Genomic DNA, 13,078 nt, shown 5'->3' with positions numbered 1-13,078 from the left:
TAACTAAACCTTTCCAGCGTAGAATCAATTCTGGTTCTGTATGCTAAAAATGGGCAACCCTTTGTACTGTGCTGCATTTAGATTGCTTTTGCAGCATCTTCTGACACACTTCTGTCAGAACTCATTTTTCATTTCAAGTGTATTTATAGAAGGCTACTTTTGCCCCTCTCAAAGTCCTGTCAAAAATCTTTTCTAAAATCATGCCACTGAAAGATCAATTCAAGGAAAAATTCAAGGTTTTTTTTTTTTTACTTTATTTTAGGATTTAGAGAAATAAAACATTTCAAAACAACACCCCTCACCCCCCAACAGAATGCTCATCTTACATGGAACCTTTAAGACATCATTTTCTAAACAGACATGTAACTGACAACTGTAACAGGCAATCAAAGACAGAAGTGTTGTATTCCAATATCACTGAGACAACCAAAGAGGATAATTGTCATTACTTTGGGAACATGTTCATGCACAGTTCCACAAATACTAAAAATGAGAGGGGAAAATTAGACTGTATGTTGACTGAGACTGTATTCTAACGCAGTCTTCTAATATTGTATCTGATGATGTGGATATGTCATGAACGATACAGTGTGTGAGTATTTTTTTTATGCTAATTTCCATTGAAAAAAACATGCTGTAATTGGTTCAATTTGTAACCTCAGCCAGCCTGCACAAAATGCACACTACAAATGGCTCTAAAAAATGCAGTGTATAAATTAAATATGTTTAGGAATGAAAGCAAGTGTGGCAATGAAATGAGCTCACATCCACAGGAATGACTGTCCATAGTAGAGGATCATGACCAGTTCCAAGTGTAAAAAAAAATCACTGCAGTTTTCCTTCCCTAAGACTGCTTGACCTTGTTCTTCTCCTGGTCGTTGACATGCTGCTGATGCTGCGGCTGCTGCTCCTCCCTGCTCTCTTCCCTCTCAGGCCGATCCTCACTTTGACGAGCGATGAGGAGCCGACAAGTGAGCAGGATGCCGAAGACAAGAGCGTGGGCGTAGCGCTTTAGGGGGTCGCCTACAAGCTGGTGGAAGAAAAGCACGGCTAGCATAACGAGCAGCAGCAGAAAGTTGGCCACGTCCTTCGGCCTGCCGGGCACCAGGGTGAGCACCACACCACAGCCCACCTCCAGGGAGCCGATGATCTTACGCAGCAACACAGAGCTGATGCCGATCTTTTTCAGGCCCGGTAATGCTTTGGCATAGCTTTTGTATGCCCTTTTCTGAAAGGGAAAGAAACATTTTAGGTGTGTATGATACTACTAGTAGATGCATTACAAAGTTACAGTAGGGTTAATGGTTTAGTTTACTTCAAACATGCTTTACAAAGAACTTTGTGTTTCCACTTGCACAATTCAACATGCCTGAAAAGGAGTAGGAAGAAGCACATCTTAATTAATCATAACTAGGGATGCTCCAATCGATCGGCCACCAATCAATATCAGCCGATTTCCATGAAAAAGCATGTGATCAGCATAATGCCTTTCAACGCTGATCACAAAACCGATTACCTGTGGCTCATACTATTGCAGCATGCAGCCTCTAACGAGCCATGCCAAACCCAAAACAATCATGTTCGCTGTGTGGAAATTACCTGCCACTTGTGAGAGTGATATAAATGTTGCACGCGGCAAACACTTGACCGCTATGGCGAGTTTGCAATAATCAGTCAAAAGACTTTTTTTTGTCCTGACCTTTCCCCCTTATACAGCACTCCTATAACACAATAGCACTCATCATAAATAAATTTAAAAAATTACATTTAATCTCTGTGATCGGTATTGGACGATTTTGATTAATAGATGATCCTTTTCAGAAACGGCAGTATAACACCTTGATCGGAGCATCTCTAATCCTAACCCTTCTCCATGTCTCAGCAACTACCGATAGTCTGTCCACTTCCTGTGTTTAATGTTTCATTGGTACAATTTTCTAAATAAGAAAAATAATAAGGAATGTGTAACAGTGGAGTTGACAGACAAAATTATTCAACGTATCCAATATTGAAAGGAATTATTACAGGAATAAAAATTGACAGCAACACTGTAGACTGAATAATAATATATGATGAATAATACTTTATTAAATAACAATAAATGAATGAATTTAGGATAAATGATAGACACTGTTTTTAGTAAACAATTTTACTTTGATTCATTCAGGATACCTGATAACAGACACGGTCAATTTCCTTAAATAGGGTGGTAATACATGAATTAATTCATGGATAAATAATATCAGTTCTCAGCATTTTTCTTCCATGTACATACTGTGTCAAAACCACACTAAATCTGATCCATAATTTTACCCCACATATTGGATATGCAAAAATTTTGTAGAATGTGTGGGAGCTTACGGATGTTTCTAATGCAACGTTTCCCTCTGGTGTAAAAAAAAAAAAAAAAGATTTTCGCAGCCTGTGAATTTTTGTTTCAACATTTGCTATTGAAAGGATAGATTTGTTTTGCAGTACAGTGCACTTCATTGCAGTTATTCCCCAATAGTAATTCTAATATAGTAACACCAGTGTGAAAATGAGTGGACTGCCTAAAATGCCCAGTAGTGTTATTTGGAGCATATTAAGGGAAGGCATCACTGCAGGAGAATTGAGCTTTAGCAGGTGCATCTTGTAGAATTGGATGGAATGAGCCCGCCGCCATTGTATGCAGCCCCCCCCACACACACATTAAAGCACAGGACAATCCTCTACAACTCAATTAAATGAACAAACAGGATTGAAATGTTCACATTTAGTGCTTATCCAGTCTATCGATTGGCGGATGCGTGAATTACTGAAGTAAAAATGATGAGCTATTAGTCGTTGGTGATTTTAGCCATGCTGCAGCTCCATTTTAACTGATTTGTTATTGCATACTATTGATAGCAAGTACATTAAGATATACTATTAGTTACCATACATGATGAGTATCCCATTTACGCAATTAGTGAGGATTTAGTTGTTTTTTGCTACCTGTGGGGGGTAATTTGGAGGAGATAACCGTGGCCTAAAAGATCATTTAGGCGGGTATTTAGCGGTTAGATTGGAATTGAGGTCAGCATCTCTACACATTGTGAACAAGAACAATGGCTTCCCCCAGTACCTCTCTCTCCCATCCCAAGCAGACATGTTAGCGGGGATCCACTCACCATTTCACTGTACGCGTCTTTGCTGAGCCTCGGCGTCAGCTTGATGGTGCCCATGAAGACGAAAAACAAGCCGAGGGCGAAGGACAGCGCCACAATGGTAACTGTCCTTGGCGAGGGCATTTTGTTTGACAGAAAATAATAATGATAGTAATGGCGTCCCGTTACAAATGAATGGGAGGCGGTGTCTTGCCAAATAGTGATCCCTGCTCGTCAGCCTGCTCCCTTGTCTTCCGCCGGAGCGCGCGCAGCTCCTTAAAGGGACAGCAACCTGTTTTACAGTATTTCCTGAGGGGAGGGGCCTACCTGTACTGCCGACGTACAGTAAGTGTACAGTAGAATTTACAGTGTTGTTTATGTGGGATTTTTTTATTTTAAAAATATAGTATTTGCTCGTGCGTGTCTTTTCTACAGTTACCAAAAAGCATGATTTTAGTTTTACTTAGGTTCAAGGATAACTACTAATTACTACTAGTAGTAAGTAATAATATACTCTATCACCATGTTTAGAAAATACAGACATATTGTGTCAAAAAGACGAGTTTATTACAATTCTACAATTTAAATTGTTCTCTTTACTTGAGTGCATTATAGGGAAATGTTGAAAGGGTTTTATAGAAAAGACACACATAAAAAATACAGATACAAACTGCCTAAAACAAAAAATATGGCTTTTTTTACATATCATTTAGACTGATTATCATTAGGAATTAAACATGTACCTTCACTATATGACGGCATGTCCTGTGTCCAATAATAATGAGTACAACATTCAAACATGTCTCTAGTGTCCATTTTCTGTCATTGTTCCTGATCCTGACGTTCCTTCAGACGCTGTTCCTGGCGTTCCTTCAGACTCTGTTCCTGACGTTCCTTCAGAGCCAGTATGGCTTTTCGGTAAAGATCTATCAGGGACAAATTCATCATCATTATCATCACATGTGTGCGAAGGCCCTATTGTCACCGTTGTGTTTATTATTATTATTGAAGGATCTGTAGATTTGCCTTCAATCATTTATTTTAAATTGTGGTTCTAATCATAATCAACACATTATGAACTCATTCAATGATCTCGGAAAACAAGCATTGCTTTCGGTATTGGTATCAGCAATATCAGCCTTGTATTTGCTTGGTATTGATTCCAAAGCATAATTTGGTATAAGTATTGCCCACCCCCAGTAAAATGTGGATGGATGAGGCTCACCAAATGTTGCAGAAAGGTCAACAGGCTGAGAGGAAGCTGCTGACGTTCCCTCTGTGTTGATCTTGTTCCTCCTTTTAACTTTGGAAACCTTCTTCTTTTTCCTCTTAGCTGCACAGAAAGCATCCTTAGAACTCTCCAGTCTTGTGGTGGATCTCAGCAGACTGGGCAGGTATGCCTAAAGTTACTTTTACAAGCTCTTCTTACCTCTGAGCGGCTTCTTGTGGTCATGAGGCGAGTCGGGTACATGCGGAGTCTCCTCCTTCACCTTACCCTTGCGTTTACATCTGCCCTTATTATTCGGGGGGGTGAGGGTGCTGCTGGATTTGTCTGGATGTTCAGCAGGCTCGTGTTCTCCCTCGTTTGCCACCTCTTTGTCCTGCTTCCCGGCTGCTGCTTCAGCTTGTTTTTCTTCATCAGCTTTAGCCAAGCTTTTCTTCCTCCTGGTGGATTTCTTCAGCTGCTTCTTCATTGTGCTCTCCTATATGATTGCAACATATTCCGACAGTATATGACAGTACTATAAAAGGTACATCCTTTATTTACCTTTTGGAGTATGTTTCGAATGGGCTGCAGCTTTCCTTCCCCTTTGGTCGTCTTTTCTTTGTCCTTAGGCCTATGAGCCTGGCGGAGGTCAGACTTGCTGGCTCGCATTCTGCAGGGTGCACACGGGTGGATTAATACCATTACACACTTCCATAGTGTCCAAGATTAATCTAATGAGGTCCAATCTGTAGCAAAAATTCAACCTTCATTTCTGACACTGTCCAAGAGATTAACAATTACCCCAAATAAATATCTAATGCTGAATTGTGGTAGTTTAACACAATACAATAATCATAATTATAGCCTTGCCTCTAATTATAGCTGCAGAGTTGACGTATTTACCTACACTCTAAAAAATAATTCAGAGTATCTTTTGACACCACTTGATTTAATACATAAATGCAATGTAAAAAATGTAATTAATTGATTTAGATAAACTTTCCAAGTTGCTAACTTTATTTTTTCAAGTTATGTTCAAATAATAATGTTGGCTATTACATGAACTTAATTTAGCATGTCATATACACTCAAATTTTATTGTTGGTAAGCTTAAAACAAAATTCAAGTTGCCATGACTTAATAAAATTAGCTTGGTAAGATATAATTTTTCTCAACATTAACCTTTCCATTTTAAGTTCCATCTCCTACAAGACAAGACAGTGCAGGAGACTGAAGCAACATTTCATGGTGAGTAAAATGTATTTCTATTTGTTCTACTGAAGTGATGGCTTTAAATTAGTCACAGTAGACTTTCATTGAGATAAGTAAAACTTAGCTTGTTTAAACATGTGACTGCCAGCTTGTATAGCACTGTAACCACATGTTAGTTGTATTCTTCCCCTGAGCTAGTTTAGCCGTGTAACTGCTACCTACAGCAACTGTTACCCAAGTGCCACAGCCACATTTTTCCAGAAAAAAATATATTTGGTTCATTCACATGTGCAGCTGGACTTTCCCCCAAATGGTGATCTGATGTTCTGAGATGAATCAAAGTAGTAAGTACATTCTTTATCTTGTCTACCTGTTTAAATCTGGAGGTGGAAATTTATCATCATGTAAATGCAATGATGTAATCTTAAATTACTTTAATCAGATTTACATTTGTTAAATGTGTCATTGTTTTGAAATATTGGTTGTGAGTGCAAATTTTGTAGATTTGAAACTTCTACACAAACTGGGTTGCTAAGACACTACAGGTTGCGTCATGGCCATGGTGGGGAACGTCTGCCATGCATTCACCAGCACTGTTTTTGTTCATTTAAAACATGGGGTAGCCTGAGATCCCATTTATCAAGAAATCACTCCCGTGAAGCTCAGCAAGGTGTCAGGTCAGAAACTCTTTCCTTCACTTGCCAGCTTTCAGTCTTTTGCAGTTTGTCTCTTGCCATAACATTGGACGAGTTGTCTTTTGCTGTTATATATCTATGAAGACTTTGTATGTGGTTATTTTGAGCTGCTCACACAAACATACATAAGAATTACAAACTTTTGTCAGAGGAGCAGTTGAAATGTAAGATTGTTTTCTTACTTTCTTTTTGCAACGCTCGCGTTCAAAATAAAAATATGCAGCTAATTGCACAAAAGCAGTGGTTGAACTCTCTTTCTTGAAAGTACAAAAAATACCAAAAAGAAAAAATGAAGTGTATATATATATATACGTATATATATATATATATTTAAGTTACTGCTACTTAAATTATTATTATAATTAAGTAGACAACAAATTAAACTACTTTGAATAAAATGATTAAGTCAGTTGACTCAACATATTTTTTTGAATTATGAACTTAAAAACTCGTCCCTATGACAACAATTATTAAGTAAGCATTACTTAAAATAAGCTTTGAGTGATGAGGAAAAGCTATTTCGTGCAATGCAATATTGTTTGTTGGTTCAAAGCAATTTCAAATTAAGTTGTCATAACTAAGAAAGACTAATGGAAACTGTTGCGTTGATTTTTTTTGTTGAGGCTAAACATTTTTTTTTGAGTGTATAGTTAAGTATATACCTATACTATATTTACCTACCTATGTATGTAAATTTCCCCATGGGGATGAATAAAGAATCTACCTACCTCCCTACCTACCTATCCATCCACCCACCCCCCACCTACCTACCTACCTACCAACCTACCTACCTACCTAAAACACAATGAGGATGTGGTGTTAATTGGAAGAAGGCAATCATTGGACAGAGGCTATCGTCTCTTCAATCAAACAAAGTCTCATTGGATCTCATTACAGTGTGCACATGTACCAACGTTAGCATCCTCACCGTTCACTCTTGTTTTTGCTCCGCATTCTCTCTGCTTTGCCCTTCCTTTCTCGGGGCTCCAGAGGCCTCTTGCTGTCCTGGGCCACACGGGTGCACAGCTCCGGGTAATCCAGACAGATGGCTCGCAGCAGCCAACGAAGACCACGTAGTGTCTTTCTGTCTGACCACCGCCGTAGGTCCATTAAGGCTGAACAAGGCTCCTGCGTGGGGGTCATGAATTATGGTTTGGTACAAGTTTAACGATGAGATGTGTTATTGGCTCGTATTAGTGTGACACTTACTATATGGCACAGGGAGCGGCTCTGGTTGACCAGCTTCTCCAAAGAAAGCATCTCGATCAGCTCACTTCCCAGGAGGGCGTTCATTTTGTCTTGTTTGTTGGCCAAGCTGAAAAGAAGACAATAAGGCACACATTTTTTTTAAGTTGCTAAAGTAAGTTAAAAAGGAGAAAATAAATAATAATAATAACGATAATAACAATATATGTTTTTGTACTATTCCATCCATTCATTTTCTATGCCACTTTTTTCCTCACAAGGGTGGCAGGGGTATGCTGGAGCTGATCCCAGGGTACACCCTGGACTGGTGGCCAGCCAATCACAGGGCACATGTAGACAAACAACCATTCACACTCACATTCATACCTATGGACAATTTGGAGTGGCCAATTAACCTAGCATGTTTTTGGAATGTGGGAGGAAACCCACGCACGCATGGGAAGAACATGAAATACCCAAGTGTAGATTCGAACCCAGGTCTTACCAATCTCCTGACTGTGTGACCAACATGCTAACCACTTGGCCACTTTTTATATCATTATTATTATTATGAATTAATGCCATTATAATAAATCAGTAATAGCGATGGTAATGATAATAATAAATAGTATTGTTATCATAAATATAATTATAATCAGAATAACTATTATTAACCATCAAATATGAGAAATTTAAGATTGAACATAGAATTAAAAAGTATTACTGTATATGAATACATATGTACATAAAATATAATAAATATTTCTGCAAAATGTTAATACACACATACAATAATTTGGCAAATAAAATGGTAAATAAACACATAATGATACTTCCCTTAAAATATGTGCCAAATACATTAACTCCGATCGACTTTCATCCCTCGGCCGTATGGTGGACGAGTGGTTGGCATGTTGTCCAGGAAATCTGGAAAACTTGGGTTCGAATCTCCGCTTGAGCATCTCCGTGTAGAGTTTGCATGTTGTGCACATGGGTTTACTCCAGGTACTCCCATTTCCCCCCACATTCCAATTTGTGACTCCAATTCACATGCAAGGCATAGAAACTGGATGATGGAACTTTCATCTCTCATAGATGACACAAAGCTACATTTAAATTTAGCAGGTTATGCAAGTACAGGAGCCAGCCACTAGAGGACAGTATTCACATTGTTATGTTCATTACAACTTACCATACACGTTCCAGCTATCAATTTTCTATGCAGCTCATCCTCACTAGGGTCACAGATATGCTGGAGCCTATCCCAACTGTTTCTGGGCAAGAGGCGGGGTACACCCTGGACTGGTGGCCAGCCAATCACAGGGCACATATAGACAAACAACCATTCACACTCACATTCATACCTATGGGCAATTTGGAGTGGCCAATGAACCTAACGTATGTTTTTGATCTCCTGACTGTGTGGCCTTCATGCTAATCACGGAATACAGTACTGACTTACACTAGGATGGGTTTCCCTGCAATTCTAGGTTGCCTGAGCAGGTCAGCAAGGATGTCTTTGGCCTCCTTCATCCTGGCTCGGTCACAGGAGTCAACCACAAAGATGATCCCGTGTGCTTCTCCGTAGTAATCCCTCCAGGCCCCCTGCGACTCAACTGACCCCCCAACATCCAGCAGAGTGACCAGGTAGTTTTCCACTCTCAGCTCATTCCTTACACAGCCCTGGGTGGGGCCGCCTTCCACAGCGTGGGGCACTAGAAGAGATGGACAAGGAAATACATGTGCATTCGGTATTCCCACAACAGGAAGATTATAATTATACACATGCAGTATTTCCTTAAATAATGGCCTCCGCTGGAATAGATGCTGCACCCCAAGAGTGTCCTTTTTATACACCCAATAATAACAATTGGTACCACTACGGGGTTGTAATTATCTACCTCTGAGCATCCCTCGAATGGAAGATGTCTTTCCTGCTTTGTCAAGACCAACCACAAGAATGGTCACTCGCCTGGAAACGTGCAACATTTTTAGTGTTAGAAGCCAATCACCAATGACCAGAAATCATATTACGGTGCACATTTATATACACCTCTTGTATAATCACATACCTGATTGGCTCCTGGATTTTGGAGAACCAAGTGCAGCAGTTGCTCATCAGATTGAACATGCTGTCGTGAGGTGAGCAGGGTGTGCACAACGGCCACCATTTTCTCTGCAAGCGGTACCTGGTGACAGAAGATCATTCATTGAGTTCCACAAAAAAATCCCCACTAATTGTAACAGTATTTAAAATGTCACAACTTTGCCAGAATTATAAAACATAAATTAAAACAAATTACTTTCATTGTGAAAAAAGTCATGGATTTTATGGAAAAAGTACTATTTAAAAAAATGCTCCAGGCACGCCCACTCTGCTGTGATTGGTCACACTCAGCTTGTACAGCAAACAGCTTGTACCGAGGCACGCCCATATAAGGAAGTCTGTCCCACTGTGATGTCACAAGGAGCCGGTGTTAGAAAAAACTCTGAAACCAAGCGTTCAGAGCCCTACCAAACTTCTTTCAGTGCTCAGTTCCAAATGCACAAGCCTCATTTGATTCAACTTTGGCATCACTTAACAGGAGAATACAACATTCTAACCACATTTACGTATAGGTCAGAAAAGTAGAAAAAGCATAACAGGTCCCCTTTAAATATAGAACATAAGATATGATGTCATAAATGACAAAAATATGAATCACATTCAGCATGTGCACAAAGTGTAGGATATGTAGGACCAAGGGTATTTTAGGTCCATTCGGTCATGTAGTACACACAGCAGGTGTCTGAGGTCTGGGGGCCCAGACCCCCCGCCCCACCATCCCCTGGATCTTTCACTCCAATGCATCTGTTCAGGCTGTGTGTAATCTGCTCAAGCCAGTCTAGGACAGCCTGCTTTCCATGTGTTGAACAAGTTGACCCATATATTACTTTTCTAGTGTTTCTGTTAGTTTTCATACACTAATGAATGAGGAAAACGTACTAAATAAATCTATATTGCTTCATGTGCAATCTGAATACATTTAGTGGTACAGTGTGATTTGTACATAAACATAATAATCAACAAGAACAAGAACGTGTCTACAAATGGTGGCCTATTTTTCATCAGCCAGTGTTTTGAATGTTTATTGTATATGTATTTCTATTTATTAATATAAAGTATACATGAGCAGATATAACTTGTACGCCTGTGGGGCTACGTACATTCTGTGAGGTTACCAGGGTACCAGGGAACCAGGGTACCAGGGTACCAGGGTACCAACTGCATTGTAAACTTGAGCAGCAAATACAGTAGAATCATTACACACCCTGGCCTGGCTCACTTCCTGTTATGTGTCTCCCTTAAACCGTTCCCTTTGAAACCTATGTTGACGATGCACCTTTCCATGACATGCTACCATCCCACTTTGCTATAAGTTATTTCTTCATTTCAATAGTATTTCTCACATTTTTATCCAAATTCTGACACTTTCCGCTGTCTTTGGCACTAGAGTGGCTTATTTTGCTGCCGTATTCAATGAAAAAAGTACAGACTGTCTCACACAGAAATACGTACACAGGGTACTTGAATGCCTCAGTGCAGGGCGGACAGTGTTTATTCGTGGAAAAAAAGGAGACAGAAACTGAGTTGTTCATCATTCACACACACACACACACAAGAAAGGTGAGTAAATGATTCCCTGAGCAAAATGTATCTGTAGTGTCCCAAAGAGCCACTAGCCATTCTTCATAGATGTGCTTTGTTTCATCACTGTTTGGACATATGATCATCGAGGCAATGTTTGAAAAGTCAAACATATTTTTTGACAAAAACCAAGGCCGTGCAGACCTTTGGAGGGGTAGGGGGTCAAAGTTCAAAGGGCACATTTTCACACACACGGTCACACACAGAAAGACTTTGACAAAAGGTGCAAAAGGGGCAGGTGGTTCAGCCCCCCCCCCCTGCACGTGCCGGTCGAAAACCAAATCCTACCGTGTCATACGAGGTTCACTGTATAGCTCAATGAGAAATAGTCATATAATGCAGTGCATCTATAATCTACAGCCATAATAATTATATTATAAATATTTTACAATAATTTCTAATAAATTATTATTGAATTTAGTTAAATTTAGTTACTTATTTCATGGCTATATATTTTATTTTGTGGTTTACAAGAGTGGTTACCTTATTAGCCAAAGTACATGAGGGCCAAAATATTCCAAACAGCTGTGTGTGATGTACATACTACACTCCTAGATGACCTACAACCACAATAATGGACATAATATTCAATTCCTATCTACTACTACTGTGCTATAGTAGACTCCAGCCATGCATCATTAAATAGCAGCCGTTGCAAGGCATCTAATGAATGAAAATGGTATACTCACAGAAGAAGATCTATGTCCATGCATCAGTTTGAGTGGGTACACGTCTCCACTAACATGTTGCAGGCACCTGCTACAATGCTTTAATCAGGCTCACGCTAAGCCGCCGCTCACCCCATGTGGGAGGTGCTCAGTGTGTTGTCCTCTTTCAGCCAATCCTGGAGACACCTGAGTGTCTTTAGCTGCGTTCATTGGATTGGATGATATGCTTTTCCTCTTTAACTGGACTAGATCCTTCCAACAAATGGCTTTCGCAGGATGATGATGATCTGTGATGACTGAGAGTGGTGGCATGTTGCATTTTCGGATTTAGGTTGCACTTGAAATACATCACTTGGATGACGCCCATGTGACTCGTTACTCTGTACATGCCGGGCTTTCTAAAGAAGAGACGAGGGGTCAACAGCGCCATGGCCGCTGGCACCGGGTAGCCCCCACGAGGCTGCGTCAGAACACGAGGAAGAAGATACCAGCATTTTGTTGATGTTGTGGTAAAACAAGCCTTTTGGTTTGCTTGGGTTGAAATAAGCTATGAAAATAAATTATACAAAAATGACTACCTCTTGGCCATTTTTATTTAGGAAAAGTGTCTCTCACAAGAAAAAAAACACTAAATGCTGTTGAATTAATTGCTGTTTATGTTGCCATTATGTTAGTTGGGGCCTCTTTCAACAACGAACAAACTGCAATTACCAACAGCGCCTCTGCTGGTTGAAGACAGGTAGTGATGTAGAAGATAGTATGCAGCCTCAATTGCTTCAAGACACATTTAATTTCACAATCAATTAATTCTAATGATAATAAATAAACAATAAAGTATTATAGGCGGCATGGCGGTCTAGTGGTTAGCGCGCAGACCTCACAGCTAGGAGACCAATTCCCACCCTCGGCCATCTCTGTGTGGAGTTTGTATGTTCTCCCCGTGCACGCGTGGGTTTTCTCCGGGTACTCCGGTTTCCTCCCACATTCCAAAAAACATGCTAGGTTAATTGGCCACTCCAAATTGTCCATAAGTATGAATGTGAGTGTGAATGGTTGTTTGTCTATATGTGCCCTGTGATTGGCTGGCGACCAGTCCAGGGTGTACCCCGCCTCTCGCCCGAAGACAGCTGGGATAGGCTCCAGCACCCCCTGCAACCCTTGTGAGGAAAAAAGCGGTAGAAAATGAATGAATGAATAAATTATTATAACTACAATAATAGAATAAATGGTGCAAAACGGGGTAACAACACCCCCAGCTTTTGTGTATACCAAGCTGAATACCATGTAAACAGGCT

At 40.0% G+C, this 13,078-nt stretch overlaps 2 protein-coding genes across 2 annotated transcripts; both read right to left on the bottom strand.

The window, feature by feature from the left end:
* Positions 1 to 241: 241 nt before the first annotated feature.
* On the bottom strand, positions 242 to 3,398 carry tmem35 (transmembrane protein 35). The gene is made up of 2 exons (XM_058076592.2): positions 3,153 to 3,398; positions 242 to 1,228 (listed from the first exon to the last, which is right to left on the bottom strand). The coding sequence occupies exons 1-2, from the start codon at positions 3,270 to 3,272 to the stop codon at positions 845 to 847; spliced, it is 504 nt and encodes a 167-aa protein (XP_057932575.1). The 5' UTR covers positions 3,273 to 3,398; the 3' UTR covers positions 242 to 844.
* A 279-nt stretch (positions 3,399 to 3,677) lies between these two features.
* arl13a (ADP-ribosylation factor-like 13A) lies at positions 3,678 to 11,882 on the bottom strand. The gene is made up of 10 exons (XM_058075460.2): positions 11,805 to 11,882; positions 9,500 to 9,616; positions 9,329 to 9,399; positions 8,890 to 9,142; positions 7,452 to 7,557; positions 7,171 to 7,370; positions 4,897 to 5,005; positions 4,558 to 4,831; positions 4,354 to 4,461; positions 3,678 to 4,054 (listed from the first exon to the last, which is right to left on the bottom strand). Exons 1-10 carry the CDS (start codon positions 11,822 to 11,824, stop codon positions 3,951 to 3,953), a joined length of 1,362 nt encoding a protein of 453 aa, XP_057931443.2. The 5' UTR covers positions 11,825 to 11,882; the 3' UTR covers positions 3,678 to 3,950.
* Between the last annotated feature and the right edge of the window lie 1,196 nt (positions 11,883 to 13,078).

This window comes from Doryrhamphus excisus, linkage group LG23, assembly GCF_037039965.1.
Source record: "Doryrhamphus excisus strain RoL-2023G ecotype Guam linkage group LG23, RoL_Dexc_Guam_v1.1, whole genome shotgun sequence".
NCBI lineage: Eukaryota > Metazoa > Chordata > Actinopteri > Syngnathiformes > Syngnathidae > Doryrhamphus > Doryrhamphus excisus.
This window is presented reverse-complemented; position numbering and strand designations above follow the sequence as displayed.

Coding starts and splice junctions, on each gene's coding strand:
- tmem35 (XM_058076592.2), bottom strand. CDS start 3,272: ATGCCCTCGCCAAGGACAGTTACCATTGTGGCGCTGTCCTTCGCCCTC. Junction 1,229..3,152: donor AAGACGCGTACAGTGAAATG/GTGAGTGGATCC, acceptor TTTCCCTTTCAG/AAAAGGGCATACAAAAGCTA.
- arl13a (XM_058075460.2), bottom strand. CDS start 11,824: ATGGACATAGATCTTCTTCT. Junction 4,832..4,896: donor TTCGAAACATACTCCAAAAG/GTAAATAAAGGA, acceptor GCAATCATATAG/GAGAGCACAATGAAGAAGCA. Junction 4,055..4,353: donor TGACCTTTCTGCAACATTTG/GTGAGCCTCATC, acceptor TGTCCCTGATAG/ATCTTTACCGAAAAGCCATA.